This window comes from Lepisosteus platostomus, chromosome 3 (assembly GCF_059453375.1).
Source record: "Lepisosteus platostomus isolate fLepPlt1 chromosome 3, fLepPlt1.hap1, whole genome shotgun sequence".
NCBI lineage: Eukaryota > Metazoa > Chordata > Actinopteri > Semionotiformes > Lepisosteidae > Lepisosteus > Lepisosteus platostomus.
This window is the reverse complement of record NC_142613.1, coordinates 65,814,720-65,842,327: the sequence shown is the minus strand read 5'-3', so window position 1 is coordinate 65,842,327 and position 27,608 is coordinate 65,814,720. Positions and strand designations below refer to the sequence as shown.

The 27,608-nt window shown below is 36.9% G+C and overlaps 1 protein-coding gene and 1 long non-coding RNA gene across 12 annotated transcripts; one reads left to right on the top strand and one right to left on the bottom strand.

Moving 5' to 3' along the window:
- Positions 1 to 1,116: 1,116 nt before the first annotated feature.
- LOC148675303 (uncharacterized) lies at positions 1,117 to 3,137 on the bottom strand. Its single transcript, XR_015935487.1, has 2 exons — positions 3,034 to 3,137; positions 1,117 to 2,054 (listed from the first exon to the last, which is right to left on the bottom strand). It is a non-coding gene; the product is annotated as an uncharacterized LOC148675303 (long non-coding RNA).
- On the top strand, positions 3,017 to 20,832 carry LOC148675302 (monocarboxylate transporter 10-like). Of its 11 annotated transcripts, none has more exons than XM_088626491.1 (10): positions 3,017 to 3,123; positions 3,502 to 3,584; positions 6,490 to 6,727; positions 7,402 to 7,617; positions 11,103 to 11,315; positions 13,331 to 13,482; positions 14,831 to 14,993; positions 16,360 to 16,563; positions 20,137 to 20,339; positions 20,664 to 20,832. In XM_088626491.1, the coding sequence occupies exons 3-10, from the start codon at positions 6,499 to 6,501 to the stop codon at positions 20,799 to 20,801; spliced, it is 1,518 nt and encodes a 505-aa protein (XP_088482617.1). In that variant the 5' UTR covers positions 3,017 to 3,123; positions 3,502 to 3,584; positions 6,490 to 6,498; the 3' UTR covers positions 20,802 to 20,832. The 11 variants fall into 11 exon arrangements, with proteins under 11 accessions (XP_088482617.1, XP_088482614.1, XP_088482616.1 ...); XM_088626488.1 differs by having other exon boundaries at positions 6,487 to 6,727; XM_088626490.1 differs by lacking the exon at positions 3,017 to 3,123 and adding an exon at positions 3,128 to 3,176.
- Positions 20,833 to 27,608: the final 6,776 nt, after the last annotated feature.

Here is a 27,608-nt window from a genome sequence, read left to right as displayed (position 1 = left end):
AGGTTGTATTGCATTTAGTTAAGGGGGCAGCTTATCTCTTATTTTGGCTTCTGTAGGCATTATTAAAGAGTCGAATACTTGCTAGCAGTCAGGGATGGACTCTGAAACAGCTTGTCTGTAAACTTGTACATAGAGAAAATTGTGTTGTGTTTATGTTGTGTGTAGTGTAGTGTGTCACAGTCATTGTTAATAAATATTTGTTAACCAAGTGTGTTTTGGTTATTTTAAGAATTATTGCTCTTTTCACCAAAGCTGTTACAGAAAACAAAGAATTCACATGTCTCTAATTATACCAACCACTCGGGTATATTCTTGGAGAAATCCTTACAGGTTGGGGTTTATGATTATTTACTTTATTTGCTGACTAAGCCGCTCGGTCAATTTCTGCTTATTCTCCATTTTCGTAACTCCTCCATTAGTAAGAGTATATACAACATTTTTATTTGAGTCTTGTGACATATAATCTCTGTAAACATCTATTTAAAAACTGACAGCTTTATTTTCACTCTACGCTCTTCATTTTTTCAAGTATTTGGAAATTATATAATTAATTTAGAAGACGTAAAAATATATTAGGAGATGAAGTAACAGAATTGCGAACATTTAAGGACCTGATTTTTTCCTATGAGAAACTTCTAATAGGTTTTCTGCCTCACATGATTGTTACAGTACTTTCGATCTGTGAACCTGTACTGAAAGTCAGTAGCATTTGATTTGCATTGGCATGACAATTTATTGACCAAAATGTGAATTTATATTGTTACAAATAGCGGTTACAAATTAAAATTAAATAATCATAATCTTGTAAATGTTTTTACCAGGAATATACATGAGTGGTTGGTATAATTAGAGGCACATGAGTTCTTCGTTCTCTAGCTAGTTTGGTGAAAAGAGTAACAATTCAGACACACTGGGTTAAACAAATGTATATTGATAATGACAATGTCATACACTAAGCTACATACAACATAAACATACAACACACAAGTTACACTATTTACCAATTTACACACATGGTGTCCAAGAAGGCCTACAGTCATGGCCGCAAATATTGGCACCCTTTTTGCAAATAACTCACAATTTTCTCTAAAAATAAGTTCAAACTGACCAAAGTACTTGGTCTCCACAATTCTTTATTTCACTGTTAATATTACAAAACCTTTGTTTTTGATTCAGAACTTAATATATCCTTTTACATCAGAAAATTAAAAGAAATGGCATTGACAAAATTATTGACAATCCAGACTGAATATTTGGTAGCACAGCCTTTGGTCAAAATAAGTGCAATCAAGCGCTTCCTATTGCCATCAATGAGCTTCCTGCACCTCTGTACTGGCAGTTTGGCCCACTCTTCTTGTGCAAACTGCTCCAGTTCTCCCAGATTTGTGGGGTGCCTTCTCCCAGTTGCTGTTTTCAGATCTCTCCACAGGTTTTCAATGGGATTAAGATCTTGACTCATTGCTAGAAACTTTAGAACCGTCCAGTGATTTGTCTTGAACCATTCCTGGATCTTTTTTGAAGCTTGTTTGGGGTCATTGTCGTGCTGGAAGACCCATGACCTTCGACGAGATCCAGCTTTCTGACACTGGGTATGACACTGCACTCCGAAATGCCTTGGTATTCTCCTGATTTCATGATGCCGTGCACACATTCAAGGCACTCTTTTAAACAAAATGAAGTCTTCAAAGAAAAGAACACTTACAGTGAAACATGGAGGAGGTTCAGTGATGTTTTGGGGGTTGCTTTGCTGCCACTGGAACTGGGTGCCTTGAACCTGTGCCCTAAAATTTTGCAAGGACACTGTTAATGCACCACTAGATGTATATACAGTGTCTTTGAATATTTGATGATTAAGTAGTCATTTCCTTGGTTTCATGTCTCACCTCCTGATCCACCAACACTACTTAGTGTACACTGTATTGTAAGTTACAGCAGCAACCTGTTTCTTTTTAGTGGCCACAGTTCTGATGAGGACCAAACTGGCTTATCTTCTGCGGTCAAAGAAGATCAGGCTACAGGGTAACTCTGTTGTCATTCTGCCATTTTCCAATTTACTGTATGTTTGAAGAGAAAATAAAATACATTTGAAACCAGGAAATAAACACGGAAAATAAAATACATTTTAAACCATCTTCTGGATTTTTCTTAATCTAACATATGCTGGTATTAGAAAAGCAAGCAGCATCAATTAAAATATATAAACATCGCTACTGCCTTATTATGCACGGTTTTTGTGGTTCCAAAGGCACAGCTGTGCTGGAGCAGCTCAAGAGGCAGGTAAGGGCTGCTGGAAGCAGTCTGGAGTTGGGGTTCCTTCTCAGCTTTGGAGCACTGTCTACCCTAGGACTGCAGAATTGTATTGCAAATTGATTTTTAGTCTAGTTTTCTCCTTCTTTCTAGATTTAGACACGATTTCAGACACTAATTAGCTCTCAGTAATATGCAAATTTGAAGAAGGTGTCTTCATTCTATGTCCTGGAGCCTACAAATCTAAAATAAGCTACTGACTTTATGTGTCGTCTACAGGCATTATTGTGTGCAAAGAGTTTATCAACCCTGTAAGAATGGTTCTCCAATACAAATGCCATGTAGGCTAACAATATGACTATGAATGACTGACCCTTTATACAAACCCGTATTTTTAATGCTTGTAAAAATTGAAATATTATGTGTTTGTAATAAAAAAACTATAAAGGTGAAAACATAAAAGCTATTGGTCACAAACGACGATTTGTGCAATCTGTTTTTGTTCATTTCATTCGATAATTTATGCATTACTTATACGTAAATTATTGAAATCTTTGGATCAATTGCATCGAAGTTGGATTAAGTACAGAACTGCAGATTTACCACGGAATCATCCAAAATTAGTACAATGCTGTTTGTTGCACAGTCTACTTAATCAAATACTCGAAATAGCGACAATAACAAAAATATCAGATTCAGACTGAACAACAACAACAACAACAATAATAATAATTATGAATAAGCTAATTAAATTAATAAGTAAATCAGATACTGCGGTTCACGGACGTAGTTGCAATTTGAAGCTTTGAACAGGAGACGAAGCTGCTGTTGATCAATTAGTCCCTGCTTGTTTTTAAATAAAGTTCGTTGAAAAAGGTAAGCGAGTTCAATCTGTATTGACTTTTAAAACGTTTTGGATATTTATAAAGGTAATTGGACGTACGTGCTTTGTTTGACTTGATATTTAGTTTGTACTTGAAAAGCGAACGAAACTTTCCGTTAGGTTCAAATCAGAAATCATAATCTGTCTATGAACGAGTTCATTAAAACATAAATCATTCATTACTGTCGATCAACGTATGTTTAGTTGTGATATCAATTAAAAATATTTTAATTTTAAAATAGTTTAGTTTCTTTGGTTGGTCAGAAGAAAGTGAAGTTTGTGATTTACAGTTTTGTTACTTTCCGATTCCGATGGACGATTTATTGGCTACGTTAGGAGTCGCTGTTATTCAGATTTTATTTTCTCCTTAGATCGAGGATTGTGTGCCGTGTTTGATCTGTACCTATGGAGTAGGCATCTGGAGCAACTCGATATTCCTCAAAGGCCAATCAAGGTCCGTCATGTTTGCAGGTTTTTAAACTTTATCGATTTTTATTTTACTCATGTAGATCGTGATGCAGGGCAATACAATTTTTCCATACGAGAAAACTAATAGGTACACTGTAAAAGGTGTATTATTATAAAACATTTAAGACTAAAAGAAAGAAACACGTAGACAGAACAAATAAAGTAAAATATCTCTGGGCACAGATTTGTTGTAAATTTAAATTCCCCAAGATGAAGATGATTAAAACGATAAAAAACTGGCATACTCAATAAAAAATATATTTTAATAATCCTGTTTTTTAAATTTAACAGTTTATAGAATGAGTATAGTTTTGTGGAATTTAACCTTAGTAAATATGTTTGCACTCATGTATAGAGTCTACGGGAGACATGGGGTAACTACCAAAAAATTGGTTTATGAGTATCGCATTTATGAGAGAATTTATCAATGTAAATGTGCTAGATCTGTCATTCCAGGAGATTTGTCCCAAAATAACGGATACAGTACAGTTACACTACAGTAATTAATAATAATTGCTTACACTTATATAGCGCTTTTCTGGACACTCCACTCAAAGCACTTTACAGGTAATGGGGACTCCCTTCCACCACCACCAATGTGCAGCATCCACCTGGATGATGCGACAGCAGCCATAGTGCACTAGTACACTCACCACACATCAGTTATCAGTGGGGAGGAGAGCAGAGTAATGAAGCCAGTTCATAGATGGGGATTATTAGGAGGCCATGATTGGTAAGGGCCAATTGGAAATTTGGCCAGGACGCCGGGGTTACACCCCTACTCTTTTCGAGAAACGCCCTGGGATTTTTAATGACCACAGAGAGTCAGGACCTCGGTTTTACATCGCATCCGAAGGACGGCACCTGTTTACAGTATAGTGTCCCCGTCACTACACTGGGGGCATTAGGACCCACATGAGCCGCAGGGTGAGCGCCCCCTGCTGGCCCCACTAACACCTCTTCCAGCAGCAACCTTAGTTTTTCCTATCCAGGTACTGACCAGGCTCACACCTGCTTAGCTTCAGTGGGTTGCCAGTTGTGAGTTGCAGGGTGATATGGCTGCTGGCTGTCTACTGAATGATCTAACTAACCCTGATGCAATGAAGTGACTTTGACTGTTGCGTTTCAATTAAATTACATTAATTAGGGAGAGATTTGATTGAGGATAGTGATGTGTTGATTCAATCTGTTGAATGGCAAGCCTGGTAAAAATCACACCACCTTCTCTAAAGGCTTATGTTCAACCATGCTAGATTTTATTATGCACTGTTATCAATGGTATCTTTGTAAAACGTCTTTAGCTCAAAAACACTTTTAAAATTCCATCAAAGGCAGCAACTCAAGAACATTTCATCTTGTGGGGCTTGTGCCACGTCAGGTCCAGACAGTTTCTTTCTTTTTTTTCTAATTTATTGCACATCTGAAGTCATTGTTTACATGCATGCATTGTTTACATTCAAACTTTTTACTTGTACATTGTCTACTGTTTGTATATTGTCCTGATGCACTGTCTGCACTTTGTGTTTTTACACTTTTTAACAATCGAGGGACTTTCTGTAAGTAAGAATTCCATTGTACAGTACATGTACCGGTTACATATGGCAATAAAGTTCAAGTTCAAGAAATAGATTTTTTTTTTAAATACTGTATAATAAAAGTAAATGAAAAAAATAAAATTAGAACATACAGGATATAATGGAGAGCAATCATTCATAGACCATGGTAAAAAGGTGATAGATCTGAAGAGAGTCAAAGAATTTGCCTCTTGAAGAGACAGAAGAAGAGCATTCCATAACAATGGAGCAGCAACATAAAAAACGCTTTCGCCAAAAATACGGGATTAAGTAGGGGGTACGTTGACAAAGGGCCAGCCTCATCTGAACAGAACCTACGGAAGGTAGTGTAACCATGGACTTTAGAGATGGAGCCAGATTATTTAAGGCCTTAAAGTCAGTAATAAGATTTTGTATTGAAATCGTGACTTTATAGGCAACTGATGTAGAAACTTAAGTGTAGGAATGATATACTGTACTGCCAAGGTCTGGTGTCACAAGGTAGCTGCAGAATTTTGGACATATTGCATTTTACAGAGAAGAGTGTTGGGGAGCCCACAGAGTAAAGAGTTGCCGAAACGAGGCTTGATGTTATGAATGCATGAATAGGTTACTCAGCATCAGACGTTGAATTGCCAATATTGCGGAGGTGAAAAAAAGAGGGTTCAATCAAATGTTTTATGAGCTCAAAAGACAGTATGGGATCAAATGTGACTCCCACTTTCCTGACTACAGCTGATTCCTGCATGGAGAAGCCATCCACCATTACTGTGAAACTCTCCCGCTTTTCCAGGTGCCCACCCATATTTCTGTCTTGTCGCCATTTAGCTTCGGGCTATTTGATGTCAAGCAGTGCTTGATGTCACACAAATGAGAGATAACTGACAGAGAAGGGAGATCAGAGGGGAAGACTTTTTAATGTAAATCTGAGTAAACCACAGATCGTGTTTGCGCATAATCTGACTGAGAGGAAGCATGTGAATAATAAAAAGCGAAGGGCCCAAGACTGAACCCTGTGGCACACAGTGATAGACTGGGGCCATGGGGGATTTATGAGATCCAAGGGAAACAAAAGGCTGCTGTCAGTCAGATAAAAGCAGAACAGGTCAAACGTGGCACCGTTGATAAAACGATAATGAATAGCATGATATGAGATAAAACCGTTTTCGTTTTATTTCCAGCAAACATACCAAATGTACACCTGGGATATTCTAATATTTTATGCTCATGTTTTCCAGGGCAAAGAATTGCATTATGCATTACCTTTCGATCTGGACCTTTAAGATTCATTTACCCGTTCAAGGTCTGGTCATTTCTTTTTTTCTTTTGCCTCAGAAGTAAAGTGAGATGCATTTCTTCTCGAGGATTCCCTTCAGGAGGATTCACTCGGATGAGCCAGTACCAGGGCAGGTTCGGAGACCGGCCCCAGTGAAGGAGCCGCCAGATGGGGGGTGGGGCTGGGTAGTGGTGCTGTCAGCTTTTATCTTCAATGTGCTGGTTCTTGGATTTCACAATTCCTTTGGAGTCTACCTCATCAGTCTTCTGGAAACATATGAGGAAGCAGATTCTACAATAGGTAACCCCATTCCAACATGATATTAATAATGTTGTGCATTTTCGCAGATTGGAAAAGAAAGGGTAGTTTACTGGACATGACCTAATCTTTCATGTATGCAAGTGAGCAGACATTCCTACCTTGGAACAAGTAATAGGTTTATTCCATACTGAAAAAAAGAAGAAAGAGAACACAACGTTTCGGCTGTGGAGCCTTCTTCACGTGACTGAAGAAGGCTCCACGGCTGAAACGTTGTGTTCTCTTTCTTCTTTTTTTCAGCATGGAATAAACCTATTACTTGTTCCTTTGCAGCCTACGCATGCTGACGCAGCTACCCACCTGAATTCCTACCTTGCTTATTATTACTCGTACAAACACCTATCAAAGGTAGACTTGCCTGTTAGAACTGATTGTTTTTGTCAAAAAGACATCATGCATGGGGAAAACATTAAAGTCTAAATATTTCACTTTAAAATTGAAAAATGGTGATTTCATATAATTAGAGTTGATGATCAAACAGAAGTATGAAGCATATATCTTGAATTTTTTGTTGTAGCACGTAAATTACACACTGCCCAGTTTCTATTTCACATCGGTATGTGTGCATTAGTCTTACAGACATTGTCAGGAAATTCTATACAGTATATTGTTATGTAGTTAGAATAGTACAGTAATTGTTTGTGTGTTTTCTTCAGCCTGGGTAGGATCTATCAGTTATGGACTTATAATGATGTTTGGACCACTTTCTGGAAAATTGACTGTGAAATATGGAGCCAGAGAAGTATCAATAATTGGATCAATTATCATAATAATTTCCATTGTGTGCTCATCGTTCACTCCCAGCTTAGGAGTTCTTTTCTTTACACATGGATTCCTCACTGGTTTGGGTTCAAGTTTTGCATTCACACCAGGTATGTGAGGTTCTTGTAGGTTTGTACCTAGCAGATGGTATAGGAACAATACAGTGTTATAGGGACCATATACAGTAGGGTCTTGACATCTGCAAATTTAACATTGGTGAATTTGCTTAATCGTGATTCGATCTGGCCGATGGGGTCTTGGATGGAAGAAGAGCACAGTAGGATAAGACCGAGCTGAAGGATGTTAATCGCACAGACTAGGATCTTACCCACACCCCATCATCCACATCTCAGCATGGTAATGATTGCTCCTAGTTCTGTGGCGGCAGCGTGGGGAAGGACAGGCTCATAGGCTCACTGAGAGTTTTATTGCCCTTTTTCTTATAGTGGATTGTTCTGATCGTGGAGCAGGGAAATAGCTGGAAAGGTAGGGTAGAGAGAGAAAATGCAAGCATCCGCTGGACACGGAGGAAGGATTCATGTCATTTGTTTTAGCCGATTGGTATAATTATGTGATTATTTTTATTTTGTTTTGTTTATCACTATTATTTTGATTAACCTGAAGCCAATGCTTTAGTACTTTAAGTATCATGTAAATGAGGGTTACTTATGTATTTTAATTATATACTGTATACTATGTACTGGAGTGCATTATGCAACGGTGTAGGAGTGGACTTGGTTATATGCAAATTTGGCAATTCACAACAGTTTTCTGCACTCTGAACCCCTGAGGATGGCGAGACCCTATTATATATGCAATGAAAAAAAAATGATTGCGATAGGAAAATGAAGTTTGTCATTTCTATGTGCGCTTATTGACGTTTCTATTTCTGATCAAAAGACAAATATGAGGCAAAGGTACAAAAATGCTATCTCTCCCACTCTCCAATTTCAGGTTAGAATCAAATTTAAGTAATTTAAATCAGTGTGAATTTAGTATTTGGTCACATATCCCTTACATGTAATGACTTCTTCAATTTTGGGACCCATCGACATCACCAGACTCCCCTTACTGTATGTTGCTATCACCAAGCCTTAACTGCAGCCACATTCAGTTGTTGATTGTCTGTGGGGATTTCTGTCTTTTTGATGCTTCTTCACAAGTAAAATGCATGTTAAATACTGTGGGATTCTAATTAGGACACTGTTATAAATATTTCCACTGCTTCCTGTTGAACTCCTTAGTTGTGCAGTGTGTTTTGGGTTGTTGTCTTGCTGCAGGGTGAATTGCAACCTAATGAATTTGGAGGCAGTTTTGTGGAATTATACATATAGATATTTCTGTACACCTCAGAATTCATTCTCCTGCTGCCATCATCAGTTACATTGTTGCTATTAACCAGTGAGCCAGTTCAGGAGGCAGTCATGCATGCTTGAGCTATGACGCTACCTCCACCGCACTTTACATTTGAACTGGTGGATCATAAGCAGGATCAAATTCCTTTTTCCCTGCACTTTTGCCTTTCAGCTCCTTTCATAAAGGTCTAGCTTCGTCTCTTGTGTCAATCAAACTTTGTTTCAACACTGTTGTGGCTCAATTTTGTATGTACTTCTTTGCAAATTATAATCTGGCGTTTCTGTTTTTAGTGCTGATGAGAGGTTTGTATTTTGCCGTGAGGCCCTTATACTTTAATTCCCCAATAAAAACCTCCTTTGTACAATTAATACAGTTACTTTAACCCATGGATATGGTCTGAAATCTCTTTGGCTGTTACTTTAGGGTTTTTCTTCACAGTTTAAAGTATTTTTCTGTCATTATCTGCCATCCTCATCCTAATACAACCTGATCTTTGCCTTTGCTTACTACTACAGCAGTTTCTTCATTTTTCAAGGCATTGCATTGTGTCAATTCTGAGTGTCTGTAGTGATTCTACTTGGAAATTCCTTTGTTCTCTATTGCTTTCCCATCAGACAGCTCTTTAATCTCCATCTTGGTTTGCAACTTCTGTGAAGTGCCTTGTGTAGGTTGGCTAACAGTAGGGGGCACAGGGGGACCCTGTCAAATATACACCCCACACACAGGTTTGAAGTCAAATGTATGTTTATTAAAAGGGACCATATACTGTACTGTACAATACCAGCTCGATATCCAACACAGTAAGAGAAATGGGTGATATTTTGTCCAAGGCACTCAAGGTGGTAGAGGAGGTGTTTGTCTTCAGCCCAAAGGCATACTTGATAGTTGAGTGGCAGAAATCTTCAGCCCTGAGGCTTAAAGGGAAAGTCAGCAGCCTGTGCCCTATCAGTGTGTTAGTAAGGCTGGCTTAGTGGTAACTCAGCCTGTGTGAGAGTTGAGGCTGATGTGATGATTCTGTCATTATTATTCTGGCTTCTTCTCCTATACATATGTTTCACCCCTTCTTCCTAGTTTGATGTGCTATATTTATGTGTGCTGGAGCAGTGAGCATAATTAATCCCTTGTCCAGTGATTGCCAGCATCCAGCCTCTTGGAAGCTGCATGTCCAGTCAGCCATCTTGAATAGGGGAAAGCTTCTAAAACCACAGAGAGGCCTTGGGGAAAGTAACGCCCCTTGAGGATTCTGCCCCTTGTGGCATCATGCTTCTAACCCAAGAAGCAGACCCAAAACATAAACCCCAAAGACTGGAACCAAGGCTATACATTCATAGCTCTTTTATGTTTTGACAATTAACGCAACATGGAACACCCAAGCAATTAGAAACCCCTGTCAGTTATTTATCCCAATAGTTGTGCTCAACTGAAATGGGAGAATTGAATACAATTAATGATATTGTACTAACCAGGCTTAATATGTATGAAAAATAATACCTTGAAACAGCTGAAATTCTAAACTTTTGGCTCAATATTTTGATCTGAAATCCAAATTTCATTAATACACAGAAAAAATGACAAATTTAACGTCACTGTCCCTATACCTTTTTTCAACTTTTTTTACATTCTTACATTGGCAGGGCCTTGACTAGTGCAGAGCATACTAATGTTTTAGTACTAATGTTTTACTAATGAAACCAAAAAAAACTTTTCTTTTTTGTTTCATTGTCAGTTCGTGTTACCATTTGCATCTTTTATCATATACTGTACATCTTTTTGTGTGAAATGATAGTAAGCCCACTAAATCTGTGAGAATTTAACACAGGCGTAACTGATCATTTAAGATAGCTAACTTTCGAAGAAGAGATAAGCAAATACCGCTGTCTGTAATTTAAGAAATTATGTTAATCTCCATTTTCCTTTTTCATGCTCAAAACGTATTTACATATCTAACGAGCCAATCAGTTTCACTTTGATATTTTAGACTCTCAACAAAGAACTATATAATGATACATTTATTTAATTTCCTCCATTATTCAAGACGTTCACAGTTCAGTTTAAAAAAATAACCAAACTAGCTGAATGCATTTCCATCACATTTAGCCACAGTAATTACATCCATGCCTAAATGGTTTCCATATACAGTATCATTAAAACACCATTCCAAAGAAAACATAGCATTACATGTTTGCAGGATTAAACTAATGTTAAAAACGTGATAACAATTTGGTTTTGTGTCCTAAAGGTATGATCATGGTAAGCCAGTACTTCACCACCAAGCGCTCCTTTGCCACAGGAATAGTGATGTCTGGAGGAGCAGCAGGTGCTTTGATCCAGACCCGTCTTCACCAGTTCCTTATTGCTGCTCTGGGCTGGAGAGAGAGCCTCCGTGTGTTCGCTGCTGTAATGGTGCTCTGTATAATCGCAGGATTTGCATATATACCGCTGAATCCAAGAGGTACAAAATATGGATCACATTTGCATGACATTTTACTAAGCTAGCACTGAAAAGTGCAAGGAAAAGCTTAAAACTGAAACAACGATCCGTCACACTGGCAGTCAAAATTATGGAGAGCATTATAAATCCATCCATTTATTTAGGTTAGCTGGGGGGTGGAGCCTGTCTTGGCAAGGAATGGGTGCAAGGTGGGGTACACCCTGGACAGGATGCCAATTCATTGCAGGGCAGACACAGACACAGACACTCACACACACTCATGCCTGATTTAACCTACTCATATGGTTTTGTTTGGACTGTGGGAGGAAACCAGAGCTGCCTCATAAATCTTCATGAAAATTCACTTATAATGAAGGATGAAGGATGTATTGTTGGTGCATGATTTCCCTTTAAACTGACATTTGTCCAATTCTCAGTTAGAGATACTAAAACTCTGTTAATTCCGAAACATGGCAAATTGTGTTTCTCTTAACATCGCAGCCTCTTAGTGTTTTACCTGATCAGTATCTCAAGTATAGTTTACAGATGATCCCCTCAAGAATCCCTGTTTAACTTGCATTACAGTCCTGCTGTTTACCAATTAATACAGTTTATGATGGTGAACACATTGATATTAATCCACATATGATGGTGCATTTGTTTTTGATAATTGTTTAATAAGATATTCCATCAATGAGATAGTTGATAGAACATTATAATCATAACTGTGATGTTTTAAAATAATTTTGTTTAATAATGACTTAAATAACATCCCTATCCAAAGGGTAATGAATAAGCTTAGCTAGATTAGAGTCTAGCAAATAGGCAGTGATTTCGAATTTCAATTTATGTAAATGAAAATTAACACAGATAACGCAGAACACTATGCATTTAATAAATAATTAGCTTATGTAAAGGGTTTTTATGGCTTCTCTAATGTTTTATTGGAATCCTGGAATTGCTACTGTATAATAAGTCTGTGTGAACATGGTTCTGATGCTATCTAAAATACTATGGTTACTACACTGTATATTTCTACTGAGTGCAACCTGTATTGCCAAGCTGATACAGGTACTTGAAATAATTTAAAGTTCTATTCTAGAGTTTAGCATTTTTTGTATTACCATCAGTAGAATTAATCCAGATCAGAGATGTGAGTTTAATACACATCAGAGATATTCTAATGGCATCTAGAGGTAATTCCTCCTGAAAAATTCCAGCTACAGTATTTGGATCTGTCTTAGTACTCAGAATTTGTCAGACATCCAAAATTGGATGAACTGATATTTTTTTGAGAGACTTTACATGTCAGACCTTGACTAAGTTGAATCTGCTACAGAACTGAGACCGTGGTTACAAAAGTTGCCGTCTGAATTTCTGCCCCTTGATTATATTATGAATTAGTTGTTTTTTTATTAATAATGGTGTTTTAAATGCATGTTTGATTACTCTTTGAAATCTGAGAACGACGTTTGAACATATAAATCAATGTTTTATGCATAGTCTTCCTTCATTGACCACCAGGGTGTTCTTGAGGATGTTTTCTTTTACGCTCATACAACATTTTAAGTATTTGCAGAACAGCATGTAAATCCTTGAAGTGCAGCAAACCATGAAGAACAAACCTTATACGAGGAAGCTTTTTGGTCAGTCTAATGTAGCTTGTTTGGCTGCTAGATAACATGAGCTGTATCTTGGAAAATCCTGCCATCATGTGAGCATTTTGAAAATTGCATTTTAATTCTGGAATTGTTAACCTGAACAAGCAAACCTTATAGTTTTACAGTATATTCCCTTTTTATTTAATGTGATCCTTTATTCTTGCAATACACACTGCGGAAGATATATGCAATCCTCTGAAGGTATGTATGTGACACTTGCATAATAAAAAAGAATTAAGCTTGCAACTCAAATGTATACAGTAGGTTAAATCTGATTTTTGGAGTCTATGTTAAAGTTCATAGAGAAATATCCATATATTTATTTTGTGCTGACAAGCCTCATGCAAATGTTTCAAACTTTTTCAAACTTTAAAGGTCACTCCCGGAGTGTAGCTGATAACCTAAAAACCTCCCCTCTGAGGAAGTATGTTGTTGATCTTGGACTGTGGAAGGACAGGGTATTTGTGATATGGGTATTAGCAAACGGCTTTGCAAAGTTTGGGTTCTTCATACCCTTCGTGCATCTGGTAGGTGGTGTGTAATTGTGTTATGTTTTTTTTCTGAAATGTTTTTACAAAATTAGAAGTGTATGATAATAATTAAATTTAAGACCTGTAAAATGTTTGTTTTTGAAAATAAGCAAAACCTATGTAATACGATCGGTTCTGGAAATGTTTGTGTAACTTTCTGGAAATCAAATGCTTACTAAACATGGAAGGACATTCTATAAAGGCAACTTATTGTAAAATTGTAATGAGGATGAGCAATGACAGTACCTTCTGGATTAAATAGATTTTATTCCAGACTGTTAAAGGAACTAAAATAGCCAATGTTACTGAGCATATGAACCTTCCCTAGGTTAGTTACCAATGTGTTCAACTAATTTACTACATGCACTCACACTCTCACACCATATCACATTAACATCAATTCAATTTCCCTTCGGGATCCCTTTCCCTTTCATCAATTTCCCTTCGGGATCAATAACGTCTTATCTATCTAACTGATAACTACACAACAGTATTAAAATAAAATCTAAAAAATACCTCCATAGTTCAATTTCATGAAAACCAATTCTACTGTTCGTTAAATTCTTACGGTCCTGAAGTGTGCAAATACACACCTGAAAAACTTACATTGCTATTATATTACTTTTATTGACTCAGAATTGTTTTCTCTGAAAGATGCTGCTGTTTCTCCTCATTTAATGTACAGTAGATTTATGTGCACCTGTCACATTTTGTTTTGTTTCTTTGTTATGGCATGTGAACATTGGATGCAATATTCCCTGTTTCCTTTGTTGTTAATCCCCTGAAGAGGTTATGATGTTCAGTAATCACTGCAGTGAATGCTATTATTCTTAATTGCATTTTCAAATTAATTTACACCCCAAAGCTCTCCAAAGTGCTTTACTTATAGGAGTTACTTATCAGGGGTGACCCATAGCAGCCATTATGTCCCAGCTGCACAACATGTCAGGCTGAGAAGTACAGTATGAAACTGTTTTAACAACTGAATTAAGAGGGAACTTGAGAGAGGCAAGATTGTTATACTCAGTGAAATGTAGCCCTGACCCTGGGGTTATCACCCCTACTCTTACAAACTGTGCCCAGGGATCTTTCATGAATAAGTTATCATCTCGTCTTAACGTTGGCCCCTCCTACAGAACAGTGTGTCCCCTATTACTATACTTAGGGAATGGACTTGGAAATGTTTGTCCCATGGGAAGTTTACCTGGTGGGCACTATCACAGCTTACAGAAGCAAGCTGGTAGTGCCTTTCTGTCATTCCTGTTTTGAAATACATGACTTGATATTTTGTATATCTCATAATGCTGTAAGTAGTGTTGAGATAATTGTACGGCTTGTTTCCCAGCTAAAGCATGCGACTCAGTTGTCCATCTCAGCTTCCAAGGCTGGTAATATCATGCTGGTTCTGGGGCTAAGCAGCATGATAAGCAGAATCGTTTTTGGGAAGATCTGTGACTCTGAAAGAATTAATCGCCTATACATCAACCAGGGATCTGTGTTTTTAGTTGGTAAGTGAAAACTCTACATCTTGAACATATTTATATTAGAGTAATATATGTAGATATATTTATAATATCGAGTAATATATATAAACTCAAAGGTTTTCTGTACTTGGTCACAAAAACTAAAGTTGTGTGTTTGGGTTGTTGACCTTCTGTGTTTGTCACCCAACAACTTTGAATTAATATTAATATAGCTGGTAGTTAGTAATGTTATTTGTGTGTTCTGTTTCATTTGATGACACTATTTTTACTTCACATGCATAGTATGTCGTTGTAGTGTTTAAAGTCTCTTTCATGTCATCTCCTGTTCCAGTGAAGTTAGAGAAGAAGCCAGTATGGTATAAGATCTACTAGCCTTACTATGCTGCTGTGTCTCAGTTGTATAGATGTATGCCCTGTCTCTAGCATAATAACCATTCATTCGCTGTTATAGTGGGGCTCGTCATTAAAACCCGTGCTTACATTCAGTTATATATATTTTTTTAATTCCCTCGGAGTAACTAGGTGTGTTTCACCTTTATCTGGATTCACGCAAAGCTTTGACACAGTAACACAAATAGATCATACTAGCCATTGATAGGAACCTAGACTTAGCACTTTATTAATGAATGTAACATTCATAGTTGAATAGTGCACTGTAGTGAATTCTCCTAATTTCATTTGAAGGCTAATATATGTATTATTTTATGATTTTGAAACTTTACATGAAAGGTGACAGTGATACAAACACAAATAAACATCAATCAGTGAAAGAGAATTACATGAAAGTATTTTTAAAAAGATTGTATTTGTACCAAATCACACTTTTCTGCGAATAAAACCTCAAGGCAAACAACAGGCCCAAGGCAGCATATACAGTACTCTGCATGGGATCCCAATCACACAGACACAGACACACACACTCACACCAGTCCATAAGTCCATGTTTCCGGAAGCCAGTTAACCCACAAGTATGTCTTTCGACTGTGAGAGGAAACTGGAGAACCAGGAAGAAACCCCTGTGAATATGGGAAGAACATACAAACTCCACATAGATAGCCTCCCAAATTGTGTGGAGTTTGATCCCAGAGTCTCAACGCGTCCGGAATGCTAACCACTGTGCCACCATGCCACCTGAAGCCATAGTCACATAACACATATCCGACCTCTTTAACTGTAATCAATGTTAAAGGAAAAACAAAATAAGCATTGTGCAAATAAGCATGATTTGTACTGGTAGATCATCAAAAAAAAACAAATAATTTTGTTATGTATTTAACTTCCATTTTACTTTAAAAGGGAGTATGAATATCAGTCAACATTAGGACATGAGAACATGATACATGAGGAGGACCTTTTCACATAATCTGTGGCCTTTGGCTTTTTTTTCCAGGGCTCTTGTACTTGTTCTTTCCCTTGTTTTACTCTTACGGTTCCCTCATTGCCTTCGGATTGTTACTGGGATTTGCAGATGCAGGAAACTACATCCTGCTTCCTGTCCTCACCTTCGATCTGATGGGGGCAGAACGGATGCCAGTAGCTTGGGGCTTCATGCTGACCGTGAATTCCATCAGCTCCTTTGGCCCACCGTTTGCTGGTTAGTGCGAGAGCACTTTGCATTTCAGTTGTTTGAGTTTGAGTTTTCTCGTGAAGCTGGTTTACACGTTGGGGAGGTTGTCTGCATCTTGGCTCTTGACTTCAAAAGCCTTGATTGTGTCAGCAGAGCTCATTTTCACATCGGAACAGGACACTGTTCCTTTCAATATATTAGAAAAGTGAATTAACTTTCTTTATAATTTCTATGCAGATTTCCTCTAGACCGTCTGAAACAGCAAGGTTGAAACAGATTTAATTGTGTTTGTAAACTGGGAAGTAATTATTATGGCTCTGTATGTGTAACTGTGTATTTGTGTAATTGTGTAATTGTGGTAGTCTCCAGTCTTGGGCAGGGCGCTGCTGTTGTGCCCTTGAGCAAACATATTGCACTCAGATTACTCCAGTAAAATGGTCTGTTACATAAATGGCTATTAACGTAAATTTGGTTCAATTGGTTCGAACCGTCAATCGGGTAAATTAACATTATATTACAACAAGGTTACAGCTGCTCTGGAAAAGTATGAAGGACAGTAATCAGATTAATTCCTGAAATTAATGTTGTACTCAGAGGGAAGTGAGCTCTTTAAGCCTGGAAAAGAGATTGCATGGAGACGTGATTCATGTATTCACAATCCTGCAAGGTATTGGTAAATTAATCCAGGGAGCTAACGTGTGGAGCTCATGAATAAAACAGTGTTCCAAGAGGTATGTGGAAATTTTCATATTAATTAAGGACTGAAAACAGCAGACACTTCTTTAAAGTGAATGTCTTTGGGATCAGAAACAAACCTCATAGTCATGCTTCTTCCATCATATCAGCGGATATGCCCTTTTAGCTTTCTTCCTAGAAATGAATTGATCCTAGGCTCTCATCTTTAAAGAAGCCAGGGTGCCTGCTTAGACAGTTTCACACTTCCACAACGCTTGCATAAGAACATGCCTCCTGGTCTAAGTTCTGAAAGTACTTTTCCATAGTTCCCACTTGTGCCCTCTGGTTCCATTGGTTTCTCTGGTTTAATTGTTCGTTTTGATTCACTACCCATTGTTGTCTTCTTGGTTCAAGACTAAGACTACTCAGTTGTCCGAGTAGGACATTCCTTTAAGCTTAATAATGTATCAGTTATTGTTCTGCGAACTGATTCTAGAGACATAATCATTTTCATAACCTGGTGATCAAAATGCACAACAGTCTGAATGACATCTTGAATGGTATGTTTCTAACATCTCTTGATTTGAATACTGCACTTTTACCTATATACCCTAACATTCGTGGTCAATTTTTGTCAATACTTCTCCACATTGCATAGATAAGAAGGTAAAATTGGTTAGATTGATCTACCTAATCAGAGGCAAGTGTGACACATCCAGGCATGGTGTGCCATATCAGAGATCTTTTTAACAGGCTGTTCAAAAGGAAACATTCACAAACGCCGCCTTTTGTGACACAGTTACAAAAACCAGTGCAGCAAAAAGAACTTGAAACCCATTATGGTTGGCACTGCATACAAAAATAACTAAAATGGACATGATAATAAAAGCTTGAGATCCCCTTTGACCTACTACACAGACAGCTAGACTGTAGCTAAGCTGTTTACCAACCGGCCCCAAAACAAGTCTCTCGCCAAGACCCAGAAAAGTTTCAGAACTCACAATTTCCATGCTCCTTACTCCACAGTTGTGTGATTGGTTGGTTGCCTCTCCCTCTGGTGAAATTGCAGAACAGGGGATCTGCCCTCTGTCTCAGATGGCAGATGTTGAAGGACCTGGAAGCCTCTCTTCCTGTTTTATTAGGTCGCCACCTGGCCAATTGCATTCTCCCAACTGATCATGTGACTGAGGGAGGCAGGATATTGCCCACAGCTTCCTGAGGAATGTAGCTCAGGCAAGTGTTTCCATCTTGTCTAAAGTTTCCACCTTGTCGTCCCCTCACACACAATATTGTGTACACAACACAATACTGTGTATAATGTATTGTATTACACTAGACAACCTACCCTCACACAAGGTATACTAGGAATCATACACTAAAGGTGTGGTAACTCGTCTTAGTTTTCTGGTGTTAAATAATATAAATGTCGTGTGTGGAATGAGTGTGACTGCAGCTTCCTACAGCAAAAAAAATTCAAAATGATTTATATAAAGCTCAAGCAAATACCTACCGAGTAATATTTAATGTGGATAACAGCAGGGTTTTTCAGGCAGGTAGCAACAACATAAACTATAAATACAAAGTGGGAAACATTGAGCTAAAATAAACTACTTATGAAAAAGACTGTACATAGTTAAAAGCATATAATTTAAATCAAGGCATGTTATGTGTAAAGCACTACAAAGGCCTGATTTAGAATTAATAAGATAACTAGGACAGGGTGATGAAACCAAACAAAAAGCTCACTAATATCACACGTTGAACCTGTCCCTTTCTGAACAATTCAGCTAGACCTGAGAATTGCAATGTACAGTACTTTCTGTCCCTGCTTCTGAAATAATAGGTTGGTTAGATACAAAATCTGTCATAAAGTAAGATATTATTCTGAAATTAGTCCACTGAAGACCAACCACATGAAATACATCTCTATCTGGGGGCGAGAGAGAATGACGCTGACACACTGAAAGAACTGTACATTAATAGATTTGGAACAGAGAAGATTGCAAGGGGATATGATACTTCATTCAAAATCCTCAAAAGCATCGACCAAGTCAAGGCAGTGGACTTCTTCAGAATGAAAAGTGACGCATGAGACAGAGGACACAAATGGAGACTTCTTGAACTGGAAGCTACTTGGAAACTACTTGGATTTAAAACTGAAAAAGACACTTCTTTACACAAAGAGTTGTACTTGTTTGTAGTACAAACATCTTGTACAACTAGGTGTTTGTCTACCTATCAGTGTAATTTAGTCTGGTATACTGGCTTGTTTCAAGAAACTTGTGGATAGGATCTACCAAACTGGTCAGATAGGCCAAATGGCCTCCTCTCATTTATAACTTATATTCATTTATATTGTTTTTGGGGTTATGTTGCTTGTGTTTCATTCACTGCTGCAGATTATGCAGGTAATGCAGCAGAGTTTAAGTCTTGTGAAGGAACTGTAGGAAAAACAGGTGGGTTCAAACAGAACTATCAGAGAAAACCATTATTTTCTCATGCATTTTAGGAACTTTTGCTCATCTTGCTAAATGTTATCAGTCTGACCCAATGAAACCTGAAATGAAAACTACTATCTCCCTGTGAATCTAGCTCCTGGTGACATCTTCTTGTAATAAGCACTGTTTGGTCCAAAGCTGATTTAATTTATTTTGAATTAAGACTTTGCATTAACCTTTAGTTATCTTAGCTACACTTAAAGAGGCTGTGAGATCTGAATAGTTCATTTTCCTTACCTGGACATATAATACCCTGCACCTGTGTATGTGGAATGGGATCTGCTAATTGAGCTAAATGAGTAAAGTCAATTAATGTCATTTACGTATTTGTTGCTATGTCATACATTCTAGTCACTCATTTTTTTAATATGATCTGTCTTGTGTTTTACCTCCATGTCCCACACATACCAACCGATTTGTTTGGCAGGCTGGATGAATGATCTCACAGGAACCTACAATCTTGGTTTTGTGGTTGCTGGAGTTCTGGATGTGGTTGCCACCTTTATTCTTGCCATGATTCCGTTTGTGAAACGCTCTGCAGTGCAGAGCCACAAAAGCATCATGAATGTTACCATCTGTGAGTCTACTCGGGAGATCAGGCAATGGGATGACATCAACAATTTTGCCGAGGTAACGGTTAGTGCAAAACATTTTAAGTGTACATTTCTGAAATATTAGAAAAATGGCAGCTACTGTATTATGGCAGAGCTTCATAGATTGCGGTTAACAGCTTAAGACTTTAGTGTTTATGTATTGGTAAAGTAGTAAAGAAGAGTGTGAAGGTGACATTTTAGCAAAACAAGGACCTGGATTATGTGTTCTAAAATGTTTTTGTGTTGACATTGTGTGTGTGCTTCTTCTTTCATGACACATTGGCTCTGTATGAAATGTACTGTAGGGACACAATGAGGCTTAAACTATGAGGCAAGTCTGATTTTTTTTTAACTCACACAGAACCAAAGAGCTGCACAGTATGTGAAATACGTTTCAAAGACAACGTTTCAAAACTCAGAACTCGATGAGGGAACGTCTGACAAAGAATTTGAAGAAGAGCCTGTTATCCTTTCTCTTCCTCCAGAGGAAACCATCTGATCATTATAGCGATTAAAAGATGCTTCATCCATTTGTTTTTTGTGGATTTAGTTGATGTGCTTTGTTTATAATGTTCTCTAATATTATTGTTTAAAAATTGAGCATTTCGAGATTTGAAATGTTTAGTTAATATTATTTTACTTATTTCGCTATGTTTTAATTTTAACATTGCTTTTTAACAGTAAGCAACAGATTAAGGGTAGTACGTGCTTGCTGACATACATTTACCGTATGTAAAATAAATTGAGATATTTCTCAAGATCTATTTTCAAATATTATTCCCATATTGAATACCTAAAATGTTTATCACAAAAGATAAAAATATGCTTTTCCTTTTTCTTTGTCCTACACGGATACCCTTTTAGTTTCCATTTGTGACCCTTTGTCCTTGTTTCACTGCTGAGTGAGAAATACTCCCCTGGGTTGACTCTGCCCATGCCGCTTACAATTCTATGCTCTTGAATTGAATTTTTTCTCAATCTCCATTCTTCAAAACTGAAGAAATGTAGTTCCTTCAAACTGTCTTTGAAAATTTACTGAAAAAACAAATCATTCTTCTTCCTTTTCTTTTTTTACAAAACTTACTCTTTCCCAGACAGTGACAATATCAGTTACACTCCCACAAATTGTGGTTGTCCTCCTCAGACTAGATTTTAGCCACAATGTACGCTCCGTATCTTACACTGAACACTTTAGTTTACTTGAATCGTTTTTTTAAGATGCAAGATCAGTTTCTCTTCTCTAGGTTTGAAAGAGGACAGAGGCCCAAGCCAGTATGAGTAAAAGTTTCTTTTAATTGCTACAGACTGTTCAAAATTAGTACTACACAGAAAATGTTAAAATAATAACAATTAGCATCTGATTGCCTAAAGGAGGGGATGTTAATCTTTTTCCCTGTAGTGCAGAAGAGGTGCCCATGGAGACTCCTCTGAGGTCTCCAGATAGTGCCCTCTGGTTGTTGTCTTTTTCCTTCTTTCTTCTTTTTACCCATAGCATGAGGCACCGGTGGGTTTGTATACCCCAGATGATGTGAATCAAGGCCACTAGTCAAAATCTGACAGCCGTGATGAACTGGGCATATGTGCTTTTCATCACATAATATGATATAGCCACATATACACATATACACATTGACAATGTGTTTAGACCACACAAGAGACAAAATATTTGGAAATACTTAATAAGAAGATTCCAAAGTGAAGAATTAAAAAGGACAAAAATAAGAATAAAATCTAGCAAGTAGAGTTGGCTTTTAGTAAGAAATGTTATTGGAAAGACATGTTAAGTGAAAAATGAAAAAAATGTATTAGTTATGATTATTACATAATTATACTTGTTAATAATAGAAAGTCTTACAATTTCTTTATTTTGGTAAACTGAACATAATATTCCCCCCTTGATTTAATTTTCACAATATATACCTAAGCATTCTGTTTACTTTTTTATTCCTTATGTACATTATTGTGATAGAGGAATGTAGAAAGTGTTTCCCACTACTCCTGTATTTGTATAACCTTTAAATTGAATTAATCAGACTATTCATGCATGTTGCTAAGAATTTCTATAGCCTTTATTTTGTGAATTAACTTTTATGAGGAACTTTAATACAGCCATATCAGACTAGTAAATACGTCGTACGATTTAGTCATCAGCTGGCCTTTTTGCTTGTCTTGGATTCAAGTGAGTTAGTGAAATAAGACTTTCCTTTTCTAAATTCATATTGGATATCTAAAAATGCTTGTTTTAAAAATATTTTTGATTTTAGCTCTCACAGTTATCTTCATTGTGGAAAACACCATTCCCAGGAAGCTGTACAGTATTGACGTTTATTGATTTTATTTAGTTGGCTGATGTTTTTATCCAAACTCCTGATTTAAGTCTCTCATAACTGGTCACTTTGAAATATTTAAACATTTCTAAGTCCAAAGAACTTTAAAACCCATTAATTTCATCACATACGGTATGTACTGTACATTATAGCCAATATCATATACTGTACCCTTTATTCATACCCCTATGTAAATAAGAACATGAAAGAAAGTTATGACAGAGTGAGTTTAGGTTTATCTTGTTTTTAAAAAAAACTAAATTTTTATATTGTAATTGTAATATCATTGCACATAGCACAGTAGTATTTGTCATAATTGAATACAAGAGTAATGTCTTTAAGAGAAACAAAAATATAAACGAGTAGGCATTGATTTGAGAAGATTAAGTAATGTACTGTAGCACACAGTAACATTCATAGCATGCCAAAGTAACATACAGGATAGATAGGCTGGGAACTGGCAGCTAAGAAAACAAAACAGAAAAAAAATCCTTAGTGCTTTCAGCTCATAGAGACAAATTGTCAAAGTTGTAATGTTCAAAAGTGACAGCAAGTGTGAATGACTGCTTATGAGAGGATTGCCATGTATGAGGGATATTTATATTTAATAAATTGAGGAATTGACATATATTTATATATTTATATTGAAAGGTGTGTGAACCTTTTAAATATAATATATAGTGTTGTAACTGTTAATATCCCTTTGCATGCTCAAAATAGATATATGTCTGCACAAGTATTTTTACTTGCTGGATATTTCACGGAAGTCAAATGCTTATACTGTACTTAATGGACCTAATTGATTTATATTCTTAATCTCTTTCAGGACAGGAGGTGGCACTGTTGCCCCTCTTTAAGTTAGCACAACAAACTTGAAGCAGCTCTCCAAGCTATTTGGCATAGTCTTTCACTGCAATACAACATTTTAATCAGTCATGTTTTTTTAATTGGGAGTATATCTAATGATTTTTCACAATTTTCATATCAGGCCATATACAGTTTTAAAGACAATAAACTGCAGGCCCATGCACCTTTAGTATGTATTTCACAGAACCCAGTTTTTGTCTTGTAGAAGCTTATGTTGTCTCTTCCCACCCTTTTTTTAATTCTATTTCCCATTGTTCATTTCCTATTATCAGTATTATCAAAGCTATAAGTGAACTAACAGTGAAATGACTGATACATGCATTTAAACTGAACATTTTCTAGGTGATATAGTGATGTGGTGGTTAGGACTTGTGCTTCACTACAGCTGAGTCTGGGTTTGAATCTTACTTTGAACGCCTCTGCTTTGGGAGTTTGCATGCTCTCTGCTGCTCCAGTAGCTCTGACAATTATGAAACGTTCCTTTTTCATGGCCCTGAGATGAATAGAGCTCCCACCCAGCTCAGTTCGGCTCTGCTCCCTTTGCTCCTGGAATAGTAACTGGCTTGTGACGCTCACTCAGATAATTACCTTTCTGATAATGGATGGGTAGATGTACGAGCTGTTGCACACGTTTTGCTTTTAAATTATATGTTTAAGGTCAGGATAAAAATGTGTGTTAGCAATGTGAAAGCACTGCTGAATGCAGGTGAGTATAAGGGGGCAAGTCACTTCACATTCAGAAAATGCAAAATGAGAGCAATTGTTTTGATTTTTCCAGGCATCTAAAAAGGTTAGGTACAAAAGTAAAACAGCCACAGTAATGCATCACTGTACCTTTAAAGTGTACTATAAAGCCCTAAATCTCCTTGTAGCTTTCATTATTTTCTGGCAGATATCCTAGAGTCAGGCTTTCTGTTGAAATGTAAAAGTTTTCAAACAGAAAGCTCATACTGGGGTTTAAATGACCTATTAAATTACAATAGACCTTGAGATATAAAAATAATTTATTGAAATGGCTAAGATGTTTTTTATGAATTCAGATGACACTGGAAAAGGGATTAAAATAACTGCCTGTTTTCAAAATGAAAAAGGAAATGTCACTGCCAGCTGGAGGCACAACATTTGAAGCAACTATCCATAGGACCTTTGTCTTGGAAAATTAAATGGCAGACTTTTTATTTTATGTATCTGATTTTTAACAGACAGACAAAATAAATTCTGTTTGTAAGATGAGATGCCGCCTTCAAGGTATGTAATGTTATCTTTATTTCCCCCCCAAAAAAATCAAACCACATTCCAGAATCATAATAATCATAGGAATGTCACATTATTAGTACTGAGTAATTTCCATATCCAAGCCACACAACATCTCATTCAGCCAGAGTTTATTCAGGTTTCTGTGGCATTACGCCAACAAGAGAGCACATGATTCCCCTTTGGATGGGTCACCAGCCCATCAGAGTGAGTGGTCCCCTGGCAATTCTAGTCTGCATTTATATACAGTAGCTGTGAGGGACTGGAGCAAAGAGTCTCACTCAAGGAACAGCAGTTATGAGTTCAGAGACCTACTTACTACACTGCACCCAGATAATGGATATAACTCACGTTAAATGTTTTAAGTAGTGAAAACTCAAGTCAAAAGTGGCAATAAATTACCGAATACATTTTAAAAAGTCAAAACCTTGGAGGCACAGTGGCACGGTGGTTACAATTGTTGCCTCCCAGTACTGGGGCCCTGGGTTCAATTCCTGGGGTGCTATTTGTGTGGAATTTGTATATTCTTCTGTTGTTCATGTGGGTTTTTGCTAAGAGTTTCCTCCCACAGACCCAAGATACACTGGTAGGTTGATTGGCCTCAGGAATTTGGCCATGGTGAATGTGTGTGTCAGTGTGTGTCAGTGTCAGTCCAAACTTGGGTGTACCATCTTGAACCTGTTGCTTGCTGGGATAGACTTCCCAGCCATTTTTTGAAGATCCCAGAAACACACATTTTGAGATGTTTTCTTATTTAATCATGTAGGATCTAACTCTGGCCTCATTTAGAACATCTTGAAACTGAGACAAATAACCCTTGGTTACAGTTTGGTCATAGTATTGAAGTCGTTGATCTCTGTTATTAAAATCTCTCCAATCCAGGGTAAAGTTATGTCTTCATAGTACAGCTGACAATATTTATACCTCTGCAATAAAATTTCTTAGAATTTCAATAGTAATTAGGGGAATGATAAAAAGCTTAGCTTACTGAAAGCTAAAATGCAACATTGAACCAATAAAATGATGAGGAAAAGATTTGATTATAAGGACAATATTTTTAGGGCTCTGACTTTGACTTGAAATATTACAGTTGTCTACATGGTTGACATAATGTCTGTATATTTCAGAGATGAATGTTCTGCCATAGACAACCTCAAAATGAAAAAGTACCACAGACACATTTTTTAAGTAAAGTTTGTAACTGCAGCTGTGATTTCTGCCAATCAAACAAAAACGTTTGATCGGTGTGACAATCTTATTAAGCCAGCTTTGCATTTGATACATACAGTACATACACAAGAATGTTAGAAATTCAAGAAAAAGCCAGTGATTTTTCTCATCTGTAAAATCAGAGCTTTAAGGGCTAAATTCCAAAACAAATTGCAGTCAGTGCTCTGTTTTTTTTCTATCTCCAATGTAGATCTGGACTTCAAAGTCCCCTTCACATTGTCTACATCTAAGACAAATAATTCTCCAATAAATGTATCTATTATAAAATCTGGTAAACATGGTAGGGGAAGGTATAATTTAAAGTGTAACATATTAACTTATTAAGTTTCCATAGAGATTGAGCTTACTGTCACAATATGTAATGCAGTTGAATCCAATTGAAATCAGAGAAAATGTCAGATAACATGGTGAAAAGCAAGATGGATTTGAGTCCTTTTAGTTTAAAGGTATGAAATATGCTTTCTTTTATTATTGTAATTTAGACGTTATCACACAGACCTGGAAGGTTTGCAGTTTCTGGGCCATAGTACTGTAAAGGTAGCTTAAAATAGTGAGTAGAAATCTATAAAAAGTGGCGGCATTAATTATTAAATAAACATTAATGAGGTTATACCTTAGAACAAGACAGAAGTCACTCTAGTACTCAAACACCAACTTTGCAAATTCCTACTGTATGTATAGATCAACAACAGGTCAAAACGTAAGAAAAAGCAAATAATGACTAAATAAGCTGACTTATTTGGACTTCATATCTGCAAACTTTGTAGTAATGGAGGAGGAAACCATCTAAATATAAGAGGTGTAACTTGAAGGAGGGACAACACCTGAAACATATTGTTTTTCCTTTCTGATTATCAGGGTGGAATTAACCTTTACTTGTTCCTTGGCAGCCAATACACACTGACAGACACACCTCACTCAAGCTGCTTCAAACAGAGCAGTCTCACATACTGTATCTTACTTTTTCTGATAGCTGATATTTAACTTGGTATATTTTCTTAAACCAATAAGGGATATATGCATAAACCATTCTTCCTATTTAGAATATACTCCAAAAAAGTAAAATAATGAATACAAAACACCTAATACATACTTTTAGCTGGGTACTGTAATGTCAAACCTGTGTCAAATTAACATGTGCAACCATGAGATTAGGCAAATTCATGTTGCATTTGTGTAACCTGGGAATTATCTGTACCTGCATCTGAATCTATAGTAAACAGTACTTGTTCTTGCATCTGCACTTTTACCTGTATCTACAGTACTGGTACCTGTAGCTGAATCTGTGTTTGTGCCTATAACAGTACTTGTACCCACACATGAAGCTACGCATCTGTGACTAAACGTATACCTTGATCCTTTTCTGTATCTGTACATGTTTTAAAAAAAAAAACCAAACAAATTATTACACGCTGTTTTGCCATATACTGTAATTACAGTATTTCATATATGACAATAAATTGAATTAAATAGAACTCAGTATGGATATGTACCATGTACAGTATGTCTGCATCAGCAATGTGTCCTTAACAATATCATGTCATAATTGTATATGAATTACAAGAGGAAAAAGATCCTGAGATAAAGTTTTAAACAAGAATCCACAAAAACATACAAATGAGCAAATA

Excerpts from the sequence above, each read along its gene's own strand:
- LOC148675302 (XM_088626491.1), top strand. The coding sequence starts at position 6,499 with ATGCATTTCTTCTCGAGGATTCCCTTCAGGAGGATTCACTCGGATGAG. Across the intron at positions 7,618-11,102 it reads AAGTTTTGCATTCACACCAG|GTATGATCATGGTAAGCCAG; the intron begins GTATGTGAGGTT and ends TGTGTCCTAAAG. Across the intron at positions 16,564-20,136 it reads CTTTGGCCCACCGTTTGCTG|GCTGGATGAATGATCTCACA; the intron begins GTTAGTGCGAGA and ends TTTGTTTGGCAG.